Source organism: Coffea eugenioides, chromosome 2 (assembly GCF_003713205.1).
Source record: "Coffea eugenioides isolate CCC68of chromosome 2, Ceug_1.0, whole genome shotgun sequence".
Taxonomy (NCBI): domain Eukaryota; kingdom Viridiplantae; phylum Streptophyta; class Magnoliopsida; order Gentianales; family Rubiaceae; genus Coffea; species Coffea eugenioides.
The window spans coordinates 27,141,164-27,164,129 of NC_040036.1; the positions used below are offsets into that span (position 1 = coordinate 27,141,164).

A 22,966-nucleotide genomic window follows, 5' to 3' on the forward strand; every position below is an offset into this window, starting at 1 on the left:
AGGCTGGCAATTTACATTTCAGCAGGTAGTTCATCATGCCTGGACTGCGAGGAATGATTTCTGCCACACAGGCAACCGAAGGAAGATGCAGATGGAAGCAGAAAGTCTGAGGTTACAGGCGAAAGATGCTATGAGAGTTTGGTCCTCTAAGGAGTTGCCCTATCGACGAACTCTTCTGAAGTAGCTCTCTTCCCCCTCGGTGTAACCCTCCATTATAAGTCGATTCTTTTCATAGGCGTCTTAGCTTTGTGACATAAGTCAGTAAGTAAACCTGTGATAGCTGAAAGGAACTAAACCTTGCCATCTAGTGAACTACGAAAGTAAGTAAACAACTAGTGACAGATGTAACTAAGAACTTATCAAGCGCCGCTAAGCCTCGAAAGAGAGGAGAAAGAGAAATTAAGCAGATGCTAACTTAACCAAAGGTTTGGGGGGTGAAGCTGTGAACTCAAACCAGGTAGTTGGAAAGATCTTAAAAGAGAGATTCCATCTCAACCAGAAAAACCGTAGCTAAGATTCTGGTACTCACTCAACAACTGAGAGGAAGGCAGATTACTCGACCAATAACTATGGAAAGTAGGTACTAGCAGAGACAGAGGTCAAAGTGAGCAGAAGGAAAGCTTTCGTAACTTGTTGCAGCGGATGTTGCTGCTGAGAAATAGGACTTCGTCAGTTTGCTGGACCATTCTCTCGAACCTGTGGATTTCCTAGTCATCTGTTGTGGAACGCCCATGCATGAATGAAGTGAGACTGCTCGACAAGCAGAAAGAAAATTAAAGCAGCACGCCAATAGAGTTTCATGCGTCTGATTTTTTGGTCAGTGGGAAGCTGAGGTGCTAACCACGCCGCAGAACTTGGATTACTATTGGAACCACCCTCCATCTCTTTCGTTTTCGGCCTTTCTCCGCCTCTTCTAACTCTGAATCGATCAGGTTACCGGTAACTCAGTCGGTTATAGGTCAATTTTCACTTTAGTTATGAAGTTTAGGATGTTTATGTGTAGGTTTCTAAACGATAGGGGGGTAATGTGTCTTTTCGCGAAATCATAAGGGGGTTCCGTGTATTTTACCCAAAGGGTAAAATACATAGAGTTCCGTTGTGGTATGGATCGCCAAAAGATACGAAACCTCCCCATTTTTTAAAAATCCCTCGTATAACCACCTTATATTGTTAATTAAAGTGAAAAAGTGATTTCTAACCTACTACCAGTAATGTAGCAGGTCATATTCTTCTTTATTGACAAAATTATAATTCATTTTATATTTTTATATTTCTTTCTTTTTTATTAAAAAAAAATCATTTCTTGCCTCTTCCCTCCTTTACAACACCATCCCTCTTTTCTTAGTTTTTTTCTTTTCCTTTTCTTTCCTATTTTTCTCTTTCGTTTTTCTTCCTCCTCTGTTGCCACGCAATCACCAGTAATACACCAATACCACCACCTCCCTCTTCCTTCTCCTTCCTCTCTTGCCACCAGTCACCACCCCTTTCTTTTCTCTCCCCCCCCCACCACCCCTCCCCACTTCACCCTCCCTCCTCCTCCTCCCCATTTCTACCTTTCCTCTCTCCTCTTTCCTGCCCCTCCTCCTCTCTTCATCTCCTCTCCTTAGTTAAAAATATACATTGGTTATGTGGGGATTTAATAAATAAAAAAAAAATTGGAGAGTTTTGTGTCTTTTGACGTTATCATAGTGGGATTTTATTTTACCCAAAAAAATTTTTTCCATAACTCCAAAAGAGTGCTTTTATAATTCTAGTCAAATTGTCGAAAGCTAATGCAGCTCCATGAAAGTACTATTCCAGTACTAGTGGTTTTAGGTGCCAAAATGACAATCTCTATACCAGATGCTAAAGAATAGCTTCTATAATCCTAGTGAAAAACCTAAAGAAAAGTATGTACAGGAAAAGTTAGCCTAAGAATATAGTGGTCTTGCCTAGGGGTGGGCAAAATTATCCGCTAATCCGAAAATCCGACATATCCGATCTAATCCGATCCGAAAATTAAGATATCCGATTTTTATTATTTGATCGGGTCAAAAGAGGGTCGGGTATCCGCTAAGATGTGGGGCGGGTTAGGGTCACATAATTAAAAACCCACGGATACCTGATCTGCCCCGCATATATATTTTTATTTTTATTTTTATTTTTATACACACACTATAAAATTATAAGTTAGAACTAAATAAGTAATTTTATTGAACAAATTGCATTACAAATATGGAAGACTATAGTTTATTTACAAGATTCATTTGTAGAGATCATGATCTTATATTTTATAGAAAAAAGTTTAATTAATGTGGAACATATATATTAAAAATTGTGCTAGTTATTTCAAACTTTATTGATTTTGAATTCTTTTAATTTTTTTTCCTTTATCTTATATTCGCTTCACATACTTGTTTCTTGGTGGAAAACCTTTTTTAAGAAAAAAAAATTTATTAAATCTTAGATGAATGTGTAAAATATAAAATTAAATTAGTATAAATCATTGTTTTAAAAAAATTAAATGATAAATGGGACGGGACGGGTACCCACCACTAACCCGACCCTATCTCAGCGGGTACCCAGTAATCGGATATCAACGGAACGGATAAGAATCAGAAAATGGCTGACCTGCAAAGTGCGAATCGAGTCAGTCAAATGGTGAATGGGACGGGTATCCGACCCGCGACCACTCCTAGCCTTGCTCTTGCCCAGTGGATTTAGAAGGGGCAGAGAGCAGCACTTCACCCACGGCAAATTTTATGGTCATTGAGCAAGTTACAGAATTTTTTACCAGTTCCTCAGTGACCAATCACACTCAACCAACCCGATAACCCAAGGCCAGTTGTCAAAGTTGATGCCAACTATCCAATTAACATTCATTAAGAAACTTATATATTACCTATTTAACTTACCAAACTTTCATTAAATCGCAAAAAACCTCCTCTAACAATCGATTTATCAGTCAAAAATTATACACCATCATAACAGTTTTCTATCTATTTCAGTCTCGTCAGTTTATCAGTAATCTCTACCAGTTCATCCAATATTCCTCAATCAACATTTCCATTTCTAAAACACCGAGTGTTAATTTTGATCGGTGATGATGGACAAGCAACACAAAAAAAAATTACAGGGCACAGGGCAAAACGACCCAGCATTTGTAGCATAATTGTCAGCACTCTTAATGCTTAATGACTTGAGTGATTTCATTGGCTCTAGGCTCAAGTGCTCAACCACATAGAGGACCCAGGTAAACACCAACTTACAAACCTGTCCAATGCATTCGAAGTGCACAAGATAGTAGTATTCAATTACCTTAAAGCATGAGTGGAAACTTCAAGAGTTGTTTCCACTTTCCAAGCAACACCACCCCCACCCCTCCAAAAAAAAATTTTTGTTCAAGCTTTCTTTTGCACATTAAACAATACGATTTGTCCATCAACAAGAAACTGTACAAGATGCCAAAGTACCAATGCTTCAACGAAGTAACCTCCCAAATGATGTGAGGAATTGTCCCTTAAATCCTGTAAGACTCAGACTTGGGAATGCAGATCTAGGATGTTAAGATGATTAAAATTTGAAACAACATCCATACCCCCAATAGGCAATAGCCAGTGACTTCTTCCCAGGTGGGCTGGCCACATGCAAAGAAGGAAATGAAATTGCAAGAGCAATACCTGATGAAACACTAGTTGAGCATCAGAAAATAACAAGGTAGGCAGCACCACAAAGTTCTCCAGGTTCATGTTCATCATGAAAAAAGCCCACTGTTCAACTTGGAACAGATTCAAAAAGCAATATGACTCGCAGCTCTAAAGGATGTTATCATGTCCAGCATTAACAATAAAATTAAACAGTGTTGGCTTGCAGCACGCAAATCCCCTTTGCCACCAACCAGAAATATTATTGGGTTCATCAAACTTTGCAAAACCATCATAACATTTACTAACTATCAAGAAATAACATTTATCTATGTGCATATTCAACGGTCCTAACAAAATAAAACTATCTGCATATCAGATTGCCCAAACTCCCTTACGACAACATTATGATGCCAGTATTTTACAGCCAAAAGTACCAGTGAGTTTGTGTGCACGGTGAAAGAGAGTGAGAAAAGGCACACGATAAAATTAAGAGTAAGGAGCAACTCAAGTATCAGATCCATAGAAACCAACACTCAAACAAGATGAAATCACATTTTTCCAACCCTTCCACCATAGTCTTCTCTGTTATCAAAGTAACATCCAACAGGTTAAATGCATTGGCATGATGACTCGGCCTCATAAACAGATGCATCAACTTGCATCTAGCAAACTAAAGGATTAGATACTTAACTAGACCCCAAACACAACCAATTCAATCAAAATAAATCAACATGTAAACTCCAACATCTTAGATTTAAATATGTATAATTCACCATCAAACTCGTTAACTCTTCAGCTATTGCCAATCTTCACACAGGCAAGAATATTCAGGTAACCAATAACCACCACATCTATAGATATGTACAGCTTCGTCTGAAAGCCACGTGATCTTTCCAAAGCTCAGACAAAAAATCTTGCGATGACATAAACAGCTTCCACTCCATACTGATGCAATATCTCTACAAACTTTCCAGTGCTTTTCTACCAATGGCATCAGCTTATCAATAATCTAACATAATCAAGGCACACCAGCATTTCGTTTCTAACAGCATCACAGCCAATATTTCAAGCTCAAAGACAATGGCCTTAATACAATTGGCAGCGTAAGCAAACACAGAAGAAAAAAGCAAACAATTGAGTCTGCCCTCATACATTCAGTGACGATATAACTAGTACATTACATTAAAAGGTAGCCATTTAACTAAGAAGCTACACCAACGTAAAGATCAACCTACCACTATCCCAAGTCCTACTTAACGTAACAAGAAAAATTAGAAGTCCTTGGTCTAAACAAGCATGAAAACCTCCTAAACTTAGTATAGAAACCAGCTCAAATAGTCATCATCCCAACAGCACAAGGCTGCCCAAAACAATCAAAGTTCTCAACTTTCACTAAACATGAACTTCGCCAAAACGTTGATCAAAACAACAAAATTCACCAACCCAATCCATCTTCATCCCAGCATCTAACCCTCTTGATTCTGCATTCTCTTCACCTTTTTCAATTTCTTCTCCGAAATCGCCTTAGCAAATGCTTCCACAATCCTCTGTTGCGACTCAAGAATCATTTCAGTCCTCTTCATCTCCATCTCCATCCTCATTTCCTCCACTTCCCTTGTCATGTCCATCTTCATCCTCTCCATCCTCACGAACCCATCTCCCAGAACCCGTATGGCCGACACCATTTCTGCTAACGGGTCTCCCGTTTTCACATCACCTCCGACAACCCTTTTCCCGATATTACCTCTCCCGCCAAACCCATCTCTCAAAGCTTTAGTAGACCCATAATTTACACCAGCGTTAGGGTTAGGGTTTTGCCCACCCATCTCATCAAATCTACTATATACCTTGGCAGCCGCGGCAGGCCCCACGTTCCCCCTTCCCGGGATCCTAATTCGAAACCCAGTGCCCCCGTTCACCATACCCCCATGAAAACTACTCCGATTACTACTATTATTATTGATATAACTGCCCGTATGATTCAAGCTATTGGTGTTATATATATCTCCAATGGGCTTAACATGTGAATCTTCCTCATCTTCTTCATCCTCATCGGCTTCCGCCGCGGCGGAGGAATTGGGACCTTTTTCCATGGCGTCCATGCGTTTAAAGTGGACCCAGGCGGAGCAATACCTGTGGCTCTTAGATCCGCCGTAGGGGGCGGCGCGTTGGATCTCGGCACGGTAACGTTTCCTCAGCTTCTCCATCTTGTGCCGGCACTGAACGGCGGTTTTGGGGTTGCCGATGGGGCACCTAGAAGCGACGTCGTCGGCGACCTCCTGCCAGTGGTTGGCCCTGAGATTCCCACGGCGGAGGGAATACCACTTATCTCTATAAGCATCTATGAGAGCTACGGTCTCGTCGTGGGACCAGCAAGGCGGAGGGAGGCGGCGGGAAGCAGCAGCGGTGGCGATGGTCACGGCCGGTGGGCCCTCGAGAAGCGGGGGAGTAGAGCGGTCTTGGGCTGACGGAGACGAGGTAGCCATGGGGGCAATATAGCAAAAGGTGGAAGAGAGAGGCCGAGGGAGGAGGAGGAGAAAAGTGGTTGTGACATAATGAATTATTGGTGAAAGAGGAGATTAGGTATAAAAGGAAGGGGGGGTAGGAGAGGGATGGGGGGTTGTGCGGCTGACTTGGAGATCTAGAAAGATGAGATGAGGCCACCGCTAAGGGAGGGGTGGTGGGGGAGGCTAACGTGCGCCAGGGGGGCGTAAGGGGTGGCAAGGCTGCGCACCCCAGAGTATAAATTTTGGGGGACGTTTTGTGGGGTTGGTTAGAATTTTTGTTGGTTTTTGAGTTAATAGGAGTTGGAGGAGGAGGTTCGATGAGTTTGACTGAGGCGTTGTCGTTGGCTTTTGAAACTTGGAATTGTGGGCGGGGAGGGGGGAAGGGTCGTTTGAATCAATGGCGATGGAATTTAGTTAAAGCGCCCACCGCACCGCCCCAACCGCGAACGTGAATGGCTACAGCGGTCATTAGTGGGGGGAAGTGTTTTAAGGCGTTTTGCGGCCCTTTTGATTGATTATGTAAAATGTAGAGTGTGGGTTGGGCTTGGCTGGGAGGGGATGTGGAGGGCCGCGGGAGGTGTTACAAGATGGGTGGGGCATGGCTCTGCCATTTTTGTGAAAGAGAAGCACATGAACATCACGTGACTGGTCATGACTTGGTCCTCCTACATTCCTAACTCGTGTGTTACGTTTAGTAAATAATAGAAAGAAAGAAAGGGAAAAAAAAAAAAAAAGTGTAACGTTTAGTTAATGTGCATGGTTTGCTATTGAGGTTCTAATCAGAATGAAATTCGTCTTGATATTCTGAGCAGGGCTGCAATCAAGTTGAGTTAAGCTCGAATTTTACTCGAGTAAAAATTTTTGAATTAGAACTTGAGCTCGAACTTTGTCTTATTCAAGCTCGAGTCCGAATTCGACCAAATTGAACTCAATCGAGTTTTAAGTAAACTTTTTAAATAAATTTCATAATTTTTTAATAAATAATTAAAATTATATTATAAATATACTACTCGATAAAGCTCAACGAGTACTCAAGTTTTGATTTTCTTTTTTTACTTGAAATCGACTCGATTACCTTATTAAGTGGTTCGAAATCGACTCGAATTCGATAAATGCCAAGTTCAAATCGAGTCTTTGATCAAGCTACTCACTAACCCAAGTCGAGTAATTTGGTTAATTTAGACCCCTAATTCTAAGCTTTATTTTTGAAATTGTTATATCACATTAAAATCACGATAGTGAGAGTAATATAAATAACTTATAATGCAGAATAACCCATAAAAGTGGTAAGAATTATGATTCAATAACAATACAAAACCAACCTACAGAATAACAAATATACTTTGTATTTAAAGATGGGAAATAAAAAAAAAAAGTTAGTCTTTTGTTTATTAAAATGGCAAGCCAATTCACGTCCCGACAATTTCTAAAAGTAAAACAAGATTTTTTTAAAAAAAAGGTTGAAAGTTGCGATTTTGCTTTTTGTTTTTAATTTTTTTTAGGATTACAAAGATCCACAACAGTGAGAATAATAAACACATATTATAAAGTAACCTGCAAAATGGTAGAAATCATAATTCAATATTATTTCAAACTAACTCACATAAAATGTGAAAAGAATAAAAGATTTTGACCCCTAAACCAATGTCTCATTGTCCGCTTCTTTTGTTGGATGATAATATATCAATTCTTTTTTCTTTTAAGCATTTATTATGTATATATTGACAGCGTATACATTATTACATTTGAATGCGTGTTATTTAATTTCACTTTAAATTTGAAATTTTTTTTTGTACACCAGATTGTTAATGTATTAATCCACTGTTTAATTGGCAACAGATGATATACCCATTCTTTCAACCAATATACGTCTTCAAATTGAAAGGTTAGGGCACTGTATATGGCCATTTTGAGTTGTTGATGCATGTTGGGATTTATTCGAGTATAACTATAACCCCGTACCGTTTATAATTCTGTTTTCCTTTTTTCTGTTGGTTTTTTGACTTATTATGTCTAGTTTACAGTTTAAATCTCAAAAAAATAATATATATATATGTGTGTGTTGCATAGCTGACGCTGTTGAACTTTTGTGCACGAGTCAAAAACCAATTGATATGTAGGCCCGAGTTCATTCAAAGGGCAAAAAGGTAGGATCCGGTGGAAACCGAGGCTTTGAACCCGACGTGAATCGAACACGCAACCTTCTGATCTGGAGTCAGACGCGCTACCATTGCGCCACGGATCCGTTGATGTTATGCTGACTGGTATACTCATCTTATAATAGGTATAATTGTTCTTTCTCTTGACTATTTCACAACACCGTTGATATTGAAGGTAGGGATCTAATCAAACCGAGCGGCTCGCGAACTCGGTCAAAAGCTTGACTCGAGTTCAGGTTGACCGAATTCGAACAGCTCGATAAGCTAAACGAGTCGAGTTCGAGCATCCAAAAGCGATGCTCGAAGACTCGTTAAGCCTTATCGAGCCTTTTAATTTTAATTATTTAATATATTATTATTATTATAAAATTACTCTTATACCCAAAAGAGTTGTTGAATTGTATAAAAATTTTAAAAGGGCAATAATATCTTTTCGCACAAAAATTATCAAGAAAATGAAAATTTAGTAACTCAAACTCGACCGAGCTCGATAAGGCTCGATTGACTCGAGCCCATGTGAGCCGAACTCGAGTATTGCGAGCAAGCTTCGAGCTCGAGCTCCAATAATACTACTCGCTCGAGCTCAAGCACCTTTCTTGTATGTCGAGTTGAGCTCGAGTATGGCGATACTCGAGTTCGACTCGATTCGATTACAGCCCTAATTGAGGGGTTGACTCTCAGTGTGAACGGTTGCACCAAGTAAATAAATGTTCTTTTATGCTAAAAGGATTCATATTATTTAAATACTAGCTCTTTTTTTTTAAAAAGGACTATTTTCCATTTTTCCTCGATTCAAAAGGTACGTTGCATATTCCGTGAACCATATAATTCTTTGTCAATGTGTGAGGATTGATTGAACAAATTGTGTTTATATCCTTTATCACCACGTAATCTTAAATTTTTCATCCCCCCCCCCCCCCCCTCCACAACCCCCACAGCCCAAAAAAAAAAAAAAAGGTTTAAGGGCGGCTCTATACTTGGAGTCGTGTGACGGCTTAGCTTAAGGGCTCACAGAATTCGATGTCGCGCTTGCAACAAAGACAACCAAAATGCCAACTCACAATGTCAGGACTTTGCAAGACATGTCCCTAGCCATTTGCCGATGATCGGGGCAAAAGATTGTCTGCACGCAGCAAGACAATGGGCGAGCCAACGAAACCACAACACTACACAACAAGGACCACAGCGAGAATTTGTTGTTGTATAATTTGTTCTGAAGGAGGGAAAGAGTCCTTTGTCATCTTTGATTCTTTATTTTCATTTCCGGCCTCCTCCAATGATTTTTCAACTTTAGAACAGGAAAAGAAAATGATGTACGTTTTATCAGCTGTTGGTGGTCACAGAAGTCACGACCACCAGAGGTGCATCACGCATCCGAAGGAGCCAAGAATTTAAGAGAGTTTGCATCCCATCACGACATAATTTTGCACCAGTGATTGTTTAATCATTCAAAGCACTGAGAGACTGCATAATTTCTACAAGCAATAAAAACCCCTCCCTACAGTTTTCAACTCTCAGTTCATCTAAATTAGCTGTTTTTAGGAGGTGTTTTTGAAAAATTTTACTGTAGTAGAATTTTTAGAGTATATTTTGAAATATTTTTATTATATATTTTGGAAAATTTAAAAATAGTAGAGTTTTTTAAACATTAAAAAAATTTAAACTACTTTTTAGAATACCTTTTAGATTACTTTTTACAAATTTTATAATATTCAAAAAATTAATTTTTGAAAAATTGATGGATCCAAATTAAATGGAAAATTTTTCTACTATTTGGGCTGCCGTTTTTTCGCTTTAACACATGACATCAAGTGCTTTTCAGTTTATTTCTTCTGTTTCTTGATTGCTGTATTACAACCTTCAGTTACAATTGATTGAATCAATTACAAGAAGATTGCCAGACTTTGACCACTTTCATTTGGCTAGTGTCCCACTGCAACGGATGGAACACTAATGCGTCGTCAATTGTCAAAAGTCCACAAATTGGAAAAGTCAGCTTCACGCGATTGGCAGAAATGTCGCCGGCCAATCTGCCCATGTGCACCCCCAGGGCAATCATTGGAAAACTATTACTCGTATTGGAGAAAAAAGGAAAGGAAAAAAAAACTGCTGGCCGAACGTTAGCCCAAACGCACAAAATTGAAAAATTTATTTGTGAAAGCTCTTGTCAACGTCGTCGTTCGTGCACCCACCCGGTTTCTTACGAGTTGCTCGTTGAATGCTCAGATAAAGCTGTGGACTAGGATTCTAAGAGAAATTTACGGTCGTTCGTTTCAAGTCATTTTATTTACCCATAGCCCAATAAACATTGAAATTCTACTTCCCGCTGGTTAAAATGCAAATACAATTCAGTTGGTTGATACAGCCACAAACTAGGACGAAAACAAAAGGCCGTTGGATTGTCATCAAGAAAGAGTAGCATCTAGTTAAGCAATGGCAGATGGCGAGTATAGAGAGACCAAGGAAGCCAATCATAAGCCATCCATCACTTTTTACTGAATATACATGTTTTAGCTCTTCATGACTGATAACTAGTAAGAATAGTCAATTCGACTGATAACAATACCAAATATATAGATTAGATGATCGAACAAAAAATGGAAAATCAAAATTCACAAAAGGACGAACATTTGCTGTGGTGGTGTAATAATAAAATGCTTCATATCACCACAAAAGAGCATAAAAATTGCCCTCATTAGAAATTCTAATCTCTTTAAGAACGTGGCAGAAAATTTTAACCAGATAAAGAGACCTAAACCATGCAGACCCAATCACCTAAGAGTATCGATATATTAAACCTCAGTTCTGTTAAAAGGAAAGCCCTGGTAAGGACAGTAGAGAATAAATGAAAAGGCAACACGCAGAGAAGTGAAAATGAGATTCTATAATAGCCGAAATATATTATCGGGTTACATATCATAAAGATAAAGAGTACCAAAACTACATCTAACATCCCTAAAGTAGAAAAGAGATATTGCGTAATTTTAAGGTAAAATATTGCTTGACCATATCAAAATAAGGGTTGCCTGAATTCTTCAGGCTTCAATATTAATTCGCAAGCCAAGTGCACTCGCTGGTTATTATCGACAATCCTCGTTGAGTGTCTTGAGTACGAACCATTTAACATCTGACGTGAAAAACTGAAATATTGAAAGACATTGAGGAGCATTTTGCATTTTCTACACACATTGCTAAGTTAGTATTTCTAAAGGGGAGAAAATGATCTGCCAGACGAGCAAAGCTTTAAGGGGATGACCACAACAGGGCGCTCAACTTGATTACTGACGCCAAAAGGGAATGCAAAAAATTCCTCGATAACTGCATTACTATCACCCATTAACTTTCAAACAATTTACATTGCTCTACATAACTTACAATAACCCCATCGCTTTGCTGTATGTGAAGTTGAATACTAATGTTCCATGGCCTCGTGTACTTTTGCAAGGGGAACTATAACCATCCTTGTGATTCATCAAAAAAAAATCAAATAAATTCCAACCCAACCCCCTCTCAGCAACCATCAGTAAAACCGCTATCAAAGGAAAACAGAACAGTAAATGACAGCTTAAAATTGGACTTGTAACTCTAGCAATGATCGTAGTCCCGTGGAGATAAAACCATGCTAGCAAGCAAGAGGCACCCAAGACAAGTAATAGACCAAGTTCCCAGCTTGCACTCTTCCAAAAGGTTGCCTTCACTAAAAAATATGTCTAAGAAAGCTAAAATCAATCAACTTTTGAAATAACAAAATCCTTTGAGAAGAACCCTCTGTATCAAGTTCACCTGAATTCGTCCTTAAAGAAAATGTCCATCTTGCAGAAACCTAAGATGGGCACACAAAGCCTAATATTTTATTAATAAACTGGACACTGTTTCCTAGCATGTGCTAATTTCAGGCTGAAGTTCATACTCGCATGCCATCTTAAACTCCCATGCTCAAGAAGACAAGTACAAAAAATACACAAGTTACTAAAAGATCCATCCGTGTTGCTTAATTAGCACACAACGATACTGAAAATTTTAAGTACTCAAATCTCTGCAATGATTATCATATTGCTTTGAGGGCTGAACCTGAGAAACAATTTATCAATTTCAATCTGGATGGTGCTTTGAGATACTTTAATCTGCAAATACTGCATTGGAAAATAAGTACCGTCTGTAACCACATGTAAAGCAACCCCACCTTTCGAACTAAACCAGCTGTCAATGGAAACAAATACTAGAGAGGGCCTACTCGCTCTGTAAATTTGGTCATATCTTACAGGGGGATTTCCTTTATGAAATATACTTTGAAAACACTAATTTTTGTCTCTTCTTCTCAATCTCTTGCAAATTTCCATACAGCAGAAATGAACGAGACGATGGAATATCCAAACTGCCTAAGTATAGTTGGAGCAATACAGTCCCATTCAGATTAACTTGTACAATTCTCTTCTCCTCCAGCCACGAAAAGGCTTCACATCTCAAACTGATGGGATCAAAATGAGTTTCAGAGTTCCACAAAATCCTAGCCTCTTTGTCAAATCAGATCTGTACATACAAGTTGACGAGTAACCAAGATGCTCCTTCACAGATAGCTCTTATGCACCATAAACATAACTTAAAACTCATCACTTCCCTTTACCACAACTAAAATGAATGGGAATCCAGGGGCAGACAGCTTAATCCTATCTAGCTTAGTTGACACTTATAAATATCTTATAAATATAAAGCCATGACTCGTGAAGCAACAAAATCACATACCTCAATAGTAAGATCCAGAACCACCACTTCCCATATAACTACTACCACCCATGCCACGACCAGAATAGAGTGAAGAATATGAGCTTCCACCAACCTGCAGTTCACAGAAATGGGGCCAAAAAAAAAAGATGACAAAGAGGGTAAGCATGCCTGACCGCTCCAAATAAGCATCATAGAAAAAGGAAGTCACCGTAAAAGAGAAGCCAAAAAACTTACGTCACTACCACGAGGCATGTAATCACCACTAAAGCCTGATGAGTACATCCCACTAACATCACTACCACTATAGGAGCCTGCAAACCATGACACCAAATGCCAAGACATCATAAAAAAGTTTCATCTTGTACAGTTATGAATTCATAGAGCAAATGGATTCAGAATCAATCATGTGTGTCATATGAATGCAGACTAAAAACTGAAGGCCAATTTTGCAATATATCAATGTATAGCAAAACTAGGTCAAACCTCCACCATATCCCATGGCCTGGCGGCCACCATAAAGCCCATGGGAATCTTGACTGGACATGGAACTTCGGCTACCACCATATCCTACACTGGACCTCCCAAGTCTGAAATCAATTAATAGATGTTGAAATTAAATCAATAACTTCCCAAATCTCACTGGCAAGTTACTCCATGGAAAAAAAAAAAGGCAAATTACTCCAGTTGGATAAAGGAAAGCAAATTACTTGATGTTTAAGAAAATATTACCTATCACCATAAGCATCCCCATATTGAGAAGCACTGCCACTGCCACTAAGATCATAATCCAAACGAGCACGAGATTGGCGTACCCCTGCCTCCACATAGCGTGGAGGTACGTCATCCTTGCATGTATAACAAAGTCAACTTAGATCTTGCAGCCTTACCAAAGTCATGAACAGGGAAAAAACAAACACCAGATCAAATATCAAACAGCCCAAAAGAATTAACTACCAAGGCACTGTATGGACGCTTTGACCCAGGCATTGAATCGTATTCCCGGCCACGGCTTTCACGGTAGGCTGGAGGTGGCCTATCATATCTTTGCCCATAACCATCATCAACATAATCCCTTCTTGGCACTGGACGAGAAGGAACTCTAGACAGATCAGGGTAGCCAGATCCACGAGATGAATAGTCTTCCCTATATGATGCACGCCTGTCAGCAGGAACTCTAGAACTATACTCTGCAGCTGCTCTACTCCTTGGTGGAAGCTCTTCACGGCGACCATAATCCCTTTTCAAGCTACTCTTAGGATATGGTTCAACTGGGGCAGGTGCAAATGTCAATAATGATAATATACCAACACAGCAACTTTGAATATAATATAGAAGCGTGCATATCTGCATACCAGGTGGTCTCCTCTCATAGGACCTTGGAGGGGGAGCCACAGCTCTGGCCCTAGGTGGTGGAATGTCCATAACTGGGCGTCTATCTCTGAAACCAGCAGGCCTTCTAAATCCACGATCCACAACAGGTGGCATACGTGGTGGAACACCTCTTGTTCCACGAACAGGGATAGCATGTGGAACTGGACGGCTCCATGGACCCCTTACAGCCCGAACAGGCCCACGGCCAGGTCGATAGTCCCCACGAGCAATATGTTTTCCTTTGCCCCTCTGAAGTGGCCTAGACAATCTGGCCCTAACTTTTGCCTGAAAGAGCATAATTTGGTAAAGCAGCTTGAAAACAACAAAAAGAACCCAAAGAAATGAAGAACCCACCTTGCTATCTCCTTCACCCAGCTCTTCGTTATTGATGCTTTTGGCACATGTAACTGCAGCATCATGGGTGGTAAACGTGACAAATCCAAAATCCTTTCTTTTGGCCGATGGCATGTTGCGTGCAAGCTCAACCTTTTCAATATCACCATAGGTCTTCAGAAGTTTACGTACTTGATCCTCATCCCAAGAAGAGGGAATCCCATCCACAAAAACCGTTTTCACCTGAATGCAGAAACATAAAAAATAATCACGAACCATCCAGCTTTGACTTTAGTATTTGAAGCCTCAAGGGAAGCTAAACTACTCCCAAACTAAGCAGATAAAACCCAAATCTGCAGATTAAACTCCACCAAATCAAAATGCATCACTACCCTTCCTAGCAAATATTTGGGCAAAAAAATGTCAACGCAGAAAAAAAAAATTCAACACCACAAAATAAATTATCCCGTCAAATCCAATATCTAAAGCTCTCCAAATGTCATTGTCACGCATAATGATCACCAGAAGAACAGAAAAAGAAACAAGGATCAAAGGAAACCACCCTAGTACAAGATCCTTCCAGTTGGTGTAGAAATGTTGGTCTGAGTCTGTTACCTGAGCCATGATCTCATCACCAGGGTCAATGAAGGAATCTGCAAAAGAAACCTTAGCAGGCCTATCAACTCCAAACACAACATCTCTCTTCTGTAAACGTTTAAAAGCATCCATGGCATCAGAACGAGAAGAAAACTCAAGAAAAGCAAAGCCTCGATTCAGTCCATCATTGTTACTGTCCTCAACCAATGTAAGATCCTCAATGTTTTCAATGCCATACTGCTTTAACTTCTCTTTCAACTGGAAGCACATTAAAATCAGTAAGACAACATATGAACAAATCTTATCTTAATAATTAAAAGCACGAAGATTGACACTTCATTGTGGAACATTTATTTGTCCTGAACTACTTACAGCCTCCTTTGTCCACGTTTTGCAAATATTACCCAGGAATAGAGTATCACTGTCTTGACTTGGAGTAACACCACATTGCTTTCCATGCACCTGGAATTTGGGGTTGCCAAAAAATGTAATTCAACATATGAACTAAATTGAGTTTTCTTCAGAACTAAGAATCAGAAAAATACCACTGGATTTTTGAGCTCTGAACAAGCTCGTTTAGCTTGTCCTACAGTTGCAAAACGGAGGAAGGCAAATCCCTTGTTCTTCTTAGTCTGAGGATTCATCATCAGCCTAACTTCAGTAACCTCACCAACTTCACTGAAGACTTTCCTAAGATCATCCTCAGTAGCATCCTTGTCTAAACCCCCAACAAAAATCTCAAACTCCTTTCTCTTGCGCCTTTCTTTGACAAGCTCATGGTGGTCCTCTTCTTCTTCATTGTCAACCATCTCAGCACGCTCCTCAACATCATGCTCATCATCTTCCTCACCCTCAAGCTCCTCTTGAACATCTTCAATTTCCTCCTCAACTATGTCAGCCTCTTCCTCAACAGGGTCTTCTTCTATTTCATCCAATTCTTCTCGAGCATCCTCCTGCTCAATTTCCTTCTCATCATAGTCAACACTGCCATACTCTTCTGGCTCATACTCAGGATCATTATCCTCCAAATCTAACCTCTCACCCCTTTCAAACTCATCACCAGACTCTTTCACATCGTCATCTTCTGTTAGAAAGGAGATGAAGTTATCCAGGCCAGTCAGCAGAATGAAACCACAATAAATTCTACCTCCCATTCATAACCAACTTAAAAATGAGATTTGTTGATCACATCATATCAAATCCAGAAAGAAACAATATCATGCTTGATGAAAAGTGTATCTCCCCTATAATAGACTTTTCACTGGTATACAACAAAATCTGGTTTATTGAACATCCCGGAGAGCAGTAATATTTACAAGATAGCAAGTAGCTAGGCGCACAGATGTCCAAAACTAGAATTTACACTCTTTTCCTTCTTGTCAGTAGACACAAGTAGAACCTTTTGTAGTTTCCATTTTGGCTACAACTGGTTCCTTATCGGGAAATAGAAAAAAATGGAGGATTCTGGTCTTCTTTCCGCCAATAGAACATATCCTTAGGGTAAGTCATCAGGAGCTTTAAACCAAACATATAGAAGATAGAAGTACAGTGAAAAGAAGTTACCACAAATAGAATTGACATGAAAATTGGAATTGAATTATTTCACAAAGCAATAATGATAATGCAATGAAGCTAGAATCAGTTGCTATTGGTAGAAACATGTATATGCACCATCTAGAAATATTTCATGACGTCATCCAGCCATCAAAAGTTAAAACAGAGAACTTTTCCTCGTCCTGATATAAATTAGAGCAGCGCAACTCTCACCCAATACTTCACTTGCGCATACCGCCTCCCTCATTTGTATCCGAACCAATAAAAACAAAAAAGCATTGAAACGTCTCTAAAAATACCTAAAAGCTATTAAAAGATACACTTCCACTTGTCAAAAGAGACCCAAATCAGCAGACCCATAAAAAATAGTCAGAATTCATGCTTTTAATTGCCTCAATAACTTATTATCCAACATAACTGAATTTTAACAGTCAGAATTGAAACTAACAATTTTTCCATTCCGCAACTGACAAAAAGCAACATTCTCTTGGAGAAGATACCCAAAATACAACCTATTCACGTTCTTGCCTACCCCAAAAATAAAACAAAACATAAACAGAAAATATAAAATTAGCTTCAGGAAGAAAAAACCTAATGATATTCAATGAGCTTCAGTACAGAAAGCTCGGACTTATATAATTAGCCGCAAAAGCAATTTTGTAGATATTCGGGCTTTTCAAAATTTTATCATACGAGTTATCAGAATAATTCAGGTAAAGTTACTGAGAGTTCAAATCATAGGAAAAAATAGCAGAAATTGAGAGTTAAATTACTCACTTCTCCGAGAAGCAACTCCGTTGTCCACTGATTTAACCTCAGGCTCCTTCTCCAACTTCGCCTCTTTCTTCGACTCCGCCACCGTGAAAGGTGGCGGCGGTGACCTTTTATATTCCACGGCACGTACCTCCTCTACTTTGATAGGTTCATCAACGGGCTCTTGCGCTTTGGCTTGGGCCCTCCCGGCCCCTCTCCCGCCTCTTCCACCCCTCTTTGACCCCGGCCCCGGGGGCAATTTCTTCGCCGCTCTTGGAGGCATAATTTGTGTATGATAAAAAAATCAACAAAAAAATAGAATTCCCAGCTTAAATTAAACAGAAAAAAAAAATTGAAAAACAGATTCAATCTTTGATGAAATTAAACGAAATTTGAATCTGCTGATTTATTTAGTTGGGTATATAGAGGGAGATTACGAGGAAAAAAGATCGAAACTTGAAAGCCCTAAGAAATGGATAGCATTTCAGGTTGTTTGGAAACCCTAGTGGACTTTGGTTATAAATTGGTCGGAAGAGATTGGGTGTATTTATTCTCAGTTTAATAGTTTGTGCGAGCGTTTGATTAGGTGACGCGTTGCATTATCCAATAACGTGGGGCTTTGTAATTGGTGCACTCGAACAACTGCTATTAACGTAGGCTGTCCGAAGTCTGGTTGCCGTAGGAATCATCTACCATTAAGGTTAAGATGCCATCTAGTCAATATTCCCTTTTCTTTTGTTTTCCTATTTTGAAGATTTTTTATTTTTTTTTTTGGGGGAAGAAAGGCAAGCTTGTGTTCAAAGAGAAGGTTCCTGTATTGAAAGAGAAGGTACAGGCGTATAGCTTCCCATATGAACTGTTTCCCACTCTTATCATCCTCTACGAAAATGTTGTATGGGAAATTACTATCCAAAATAGAGTGCCAACATGCTGTAAATGTATTTGTAGAAAAACACAGCAACTTTGTTACATTCATGGAATGCAAATCTAACAGCGTTGAGTGTGTTTAGATAGGAGATTATTTGAAATAATTACTATATCACATCGTAATATAATGCACATCAAACAAAGAGATTGCTGGGAATATAAAAGGTTGATTAAAAATTGTAATTGTATTAGCCAGTAAAATATGTTTGAGAAAAGGGATAATTTCACAAACCTCCCCTGAGGTTTTTTTACAATTACAGAGAGCTTCCCTCAAGTTTTAAAAATTACATATATCTCCCCTACTTTTACTGTTTAGTAACAATATAGGTCCAACGATATAGATTTTCTCACAAAATTCCTAAATTGCCCTTTAAACTAAGAAAAATATAGTATACTCAATTATTTTCTTCCACACTTTGCACAAATCAATAAATCCAATCCCTAACAACCATCCAAGCATAAGTTTTAAAACCAAATAGCCATCCAAAGGATGCCAAATTACATGTATAGTATCAATACTTGCCACGTAAAAAAAAACACACACACACACGCACAAACCCCATTGACAACTAATTTTATACCCCAAAATTAAATATCAATGCTCAAATACCTTTCAATATAAATTAACCTGACTTTGAATCGCTATTACAACCCTTCTATGGTCTTAAACATATTAATATTTCAAAAATAGAAAATAAATTCTACCTCTAAAATAAAATAATAATAATAAATTTCTAATCCAATGAAAGAAATCCTTATGTAATTATTGACATTTTATAAAAAAATTTCTTGACAACAAATAAAATATGACAAATTCAACATCTTTAGTTCTTCTTCTTATTTCAATCATCAATTTCATTATTTATCTTTCTATCACTGCAAGTCTCTTCATTTTCTTCTAATTTCATACATAATCTGCCGCCCCCTCTGTTGATTTTATAATTTTAATTTGCTAATATCCACAAAATTGAAGATAATAAAAAGAGGGTATATTAACTAAAAAAGAGAGGAATGAAAATAGACAATAGACAGAATTTTTTTTTTTTTTTGGGTTTTGTAAATTTATTGTATTAAATTTAAAATTGTCTACCAAATGAAGTGTATTATAGGTATTTTACTATACCAAGAGAGGTAAGTGTAATTTTTTAAACCTAAGGGGAGCAGAGTGAAATTGTCAGAAACCTCAAGGGAGGTTTCTGAAATTATCCCTTGAGAAAATAGTTGCTAAAGAAAAATAGTAACATCTTGATCTCCCATTGCAAAAAGAAGGCTAACAGGCAAATCTTTTCAGGTTTGAACTCGGGTCAATTTGAAAATAAATGCTCTTTCAATCAGGTCAATTTGAAAATAAATGCTCAGATCTAGAAAAGAGGTTCAACAATTGGAAAAGGTTTATGGTGGGATATGAATTATAAATGCCAATTTATCAAATGAAAGGTCTTGATCAATTTTTAATCTCCAATTTTGAAAAGATATTTTATTCTTAGAGAATGGTGTAATGAATTTTTACATGTTATATTAGAGTGCGTCCAAATGCTATTTCCTATATGAATTTATGCAGTCGCTTAGGACAGTTAATTATAAGATGAACAACCGCGCCGATATCGTTCAGAGTTGGGCCATTTGAATGGAAAATGCTATATGCACTTCATTTTTTGTTATTTGTGCTCCCACCATTTATTTTATCATATAATCTAATACATAAAAACTATATGATTAAAATGATTATAAGTGTGTGATTAAAAAAATGAGAGTACAAATGACATTTTCTCATTTGAATTTGCAAATATAAATTATAAAGCTTAAACTTAAAATGTATTCACATATAATAATGCATACCTTTCCCATTGAAATGGAAATATAATATCAAAAGGTGCGTAACTTCTTCAAAATATTTGTTGAGCTTAAACTTCACTTTTTTCTTTTTTTTTTCAACAAACGTTAATATATGATTAATCTTCATGGCTGCAAATACTAGTAATACGTTTATGTTTACGTATTAGTAATAGGATTAATCTTTCTTGAGTGTGCATTATCAGTCTTGGATGAATGATAATTATTAGTCTTGGATAAATTACAATTATACAAAATTTGAATTTAAAATACAATTTTTGTACATTTGTCATGAATCTAACAGTAATAATATATGTACTGTTAGTGTATATAAAATTTATCCTTACTAATATTCGAAGCAATGCAGTACAATTATGGATCCATCATTGGCCCAAATGAAGCTGTTCAAACATAAGCCTATAAATAAGCCATAAGTTTTAAGCGGCCCAAGCATGGACGGACCCAAGCCCTTCTATAAGTCTTTTTTTTTTAAACAAGCCCTTGTATAAGTCCGGAGAATATCAAATCGACTCTTTCAAAATTAATTTATACCACATCTAGACTTCGACATGATACTAAAGTGTCGCGACAAAAAGATTTTGTAACTTTACCTTGTCTTTACTTAGGATGTGTTTGATAAAATTGAAGTTTGAAAACTGAAATGTGAAATCTGAAGTCTGAGTCCACTAAGGACGCGTTTAATAAAACTAAAATTTGAAAATTGAAAATCTAAAATTTGAAATTTGAAATTTGAATCCTTTAACCTATTAAATCTAATACATTTAAATGTATATTATATTCAGTGATAAGTGAATAGTTTATCACTTATTTTTGGGAGCACATTTTGCCTAAAAAATTTAGTGCTACTTAATTAATTCAAATGTTTAATTTTTGATTATCAAACACATCTAAACATGTTACGATTTGAATCCATTAAGTTTAAGTGCTGAATTGGGTTATCAAATATGATCTAAGTTATTGAATTGTTAAGTATAACATGTTATATATTTAAATGTATATCACATTCATTGATAAACGAATAGTTTATCACTTATTTTTTGAGACAAGTTTTATCTAGAAAATTCAATGGCACTTAATTAATTCAGATGTTCAATTTTTAGTTATCAAACTCTGAACATGTTAAGATCTGAATTTATTAAAATAAAGTGCTGAATTGGATTATCAAACAGAGTCCGCCTTCTTGGCTATGCTAACGTTACCTAGTCTTCTTGACTATGCGGAAGCTTTAATCTCATTGTTGTTCTAACCTTTAAGTGTATTATGAGATATATTAATGAGTAAATTGATAATAAAGATCAATGCATTAATACTTGGAAGTACATACTGCCATACCAGTCTACATAATTGGAAGAGTATTTGGAGTCTTATTAGAAACTCGTAGAACTTTGAATTAATTGAAAAAATAATGCATTCTTGAGAAAATAGAGACTTCTAATAAAAGGGGTCGAGTATAAAACTAGAGAATGTTAATAAAAGAGGCGAAATAATCTACCTAGAACAACTATTGGACAGTGGAGTGGAGGAGTATTGAGAGAGATTAGAGAAATGCTCTAAAAACTTAAAAGTTGGACTACGAAACAAGTTTTTTTTTTTAATATGTGAATTCAAAATTTCCTACTTACGGTCCTTTATACCTGATCACTCAATCCAAGCATGCAATGGTTAAGAATAAAAGGCCAACCCAGGTGTACCTAGAATTCTCCTTTGTCTAATTCTTGACCCCAAATTTGACTTCATAGGGCTTGCATTTTTTGAAGTAATCCGGCGAGTTGGTACCGTACCTGGAAATCCAAAAGAAGAAGAAGAAGAAACATATCGGCTTGACCTACAACACAGACCGTTTGGTAAGTGAGTTTTTTGGATGTTTGTCTAAAATTTTACTGTAACTTACTGTAGAAGTTTTTAAAAAAAATTTTGAAGTGTGTAAATTTTTGAATATTTTGAAGTGTATAGCTTAAAAACTTTGAAAAAAATTTTGAGGTTACTGTAGTTAAAGTTTGTAAAAAACTTGTAGCAGACAAACTTGACAAAAAAACTCAAATGCCAAACAGGGTTGACCAATAGTAACAAATAGTTAGACATCCCCATCTTTTTTTTTTTTGTTTTTTTCTTACAAATCCCACCAATATTTTTGACTGAAAAACAAATAATCTTAGATCAAAAGCATGCTGGAATGTCAGTATAACCAATCAAGTAAGAAGAGGTGAACAGCTTAACAATCTACCTGAGTTATGCAACGATTAAAGAAATAAACTTCCTAAATAATCCTCCCCTCACTTAGCTATTACAGTCAATTAGTGCTGAGGTCTAAATAATCCTCCCCTCACTTAGCTATTACAATCAATTAGTACCGTCAATAATGCCTCTGACTAGGTGTCTGAAAAATCTACTTAATGCTGAAAATTAATTCATTTAAAATTTTTTGAATTCACCATGTTTAATAATGGAAATGCCTTATCACTTAATGTATTAAGTACTACTAAATTTTTGTACAAAGTTTTAAGTGAAAATTTTTCACTAAATCGTCAAAATTGATTATGCATATGATACCTCTCATGCA

General features: G+C 37.4%; 2 protein-coding genes and 1 non-coding gene across 3 annotated transcripts; all 3 read right to left on the bottom strand.

The window, feature by feature from the left end:
- Positions 1-4,742: 4,742 nt before the first annotated feature.
- On the bottom strand, positions 4,743-6,606 carry LOC113763674 (trihelix transcription factor ASIL2). The gene has a single exon (XM_027307568.1). It carries the CDS (start codon positions 6,110-6,112, stop codon positions 5,093-5,095), a length of 1,020 nt encoding a protein of 339 aa, XP_027163369.1. The 5' UTR covers positions 6,113-6,606; the 3' UTR covers positions 4,743-5,092.
- Positions 6,607-8,306: 1,700 nt separating this feature from the next.
- Positions 8,307-8,378, bottom strand: TRNAW-CCA. Its single transcript has one exon. It is a non-coding gene; the product is annotated as a tRNA-Trp (tRNA).
- Positions 8,379-11,587: 3,209 nt separating this feature from the next.
- LOC113760805 (heterogeneous nuclear ribonucleoprotein R) lies at positions 11,588-18,134 on the bottom strand. Its single transcript, XM_027303536.1, has 12 exons — positions 17,650-18,134; positions 15,864-16,402; positions 15,691-15,780; positions 15,337-15,576; positions 14,743-14,964; positions 14,370-14,673; positions 13,972-14,285; positions 13,747-13,862; positions 13,501-13,604; positions 13,252-13,328; positions 13,036-13,129; positions 11,588-12,822 (listed from the first exon to the last, which is right to left on the bottom strand). The coding sequence occupies exons 1-11, from the start codon at positions 17,906-17,908 to the stop codon at positions 13,037-13,039; spliced, it is 2,358 nt and encodes a 785-aa protein (XP_027159337.1). The 5' UTR covers positions 17,909-18,134; the 3' UTR covers positions 11,588-12,822; position 13,036.
- Positions 18,135-22,966: the final 4,832 nt, after the last annotated feature.

Excerpts from the sequence above, each read along its gene's own strand:
- LOC113763674 (XM_027307568.1), bottom strand. The coding sequence starts at position 6,112 with ATGGCTACCTCGTCTCCGTCAGCCCAAGACCGCTCTACTCCCCCGCTT.
- LOC113760805 (XM_027303536.1), bottom strand. The coding sequence starts at position 17,908 with ATGCCTCCAAGAGCGGCGAAGAAATTGCCCCCGGGGCCGGGGTCAAAG. Across the intron at positions 15,577-15,690 it reads AAACGTGGACAAAGGAGGCT|TTGAAAGAGAAGTTAAAGCA; the intron begins GTAAGTAGTTCA and ends ATGTGCTTCCAG. Across the intron at positions 14,965-15,336 it reads GTGATGAGATCATGGCTCAG|GTGAAAACGGTTTTTGTGGA; the intron begins GTAACAGACTCA and ends TTCTGCATTCAG.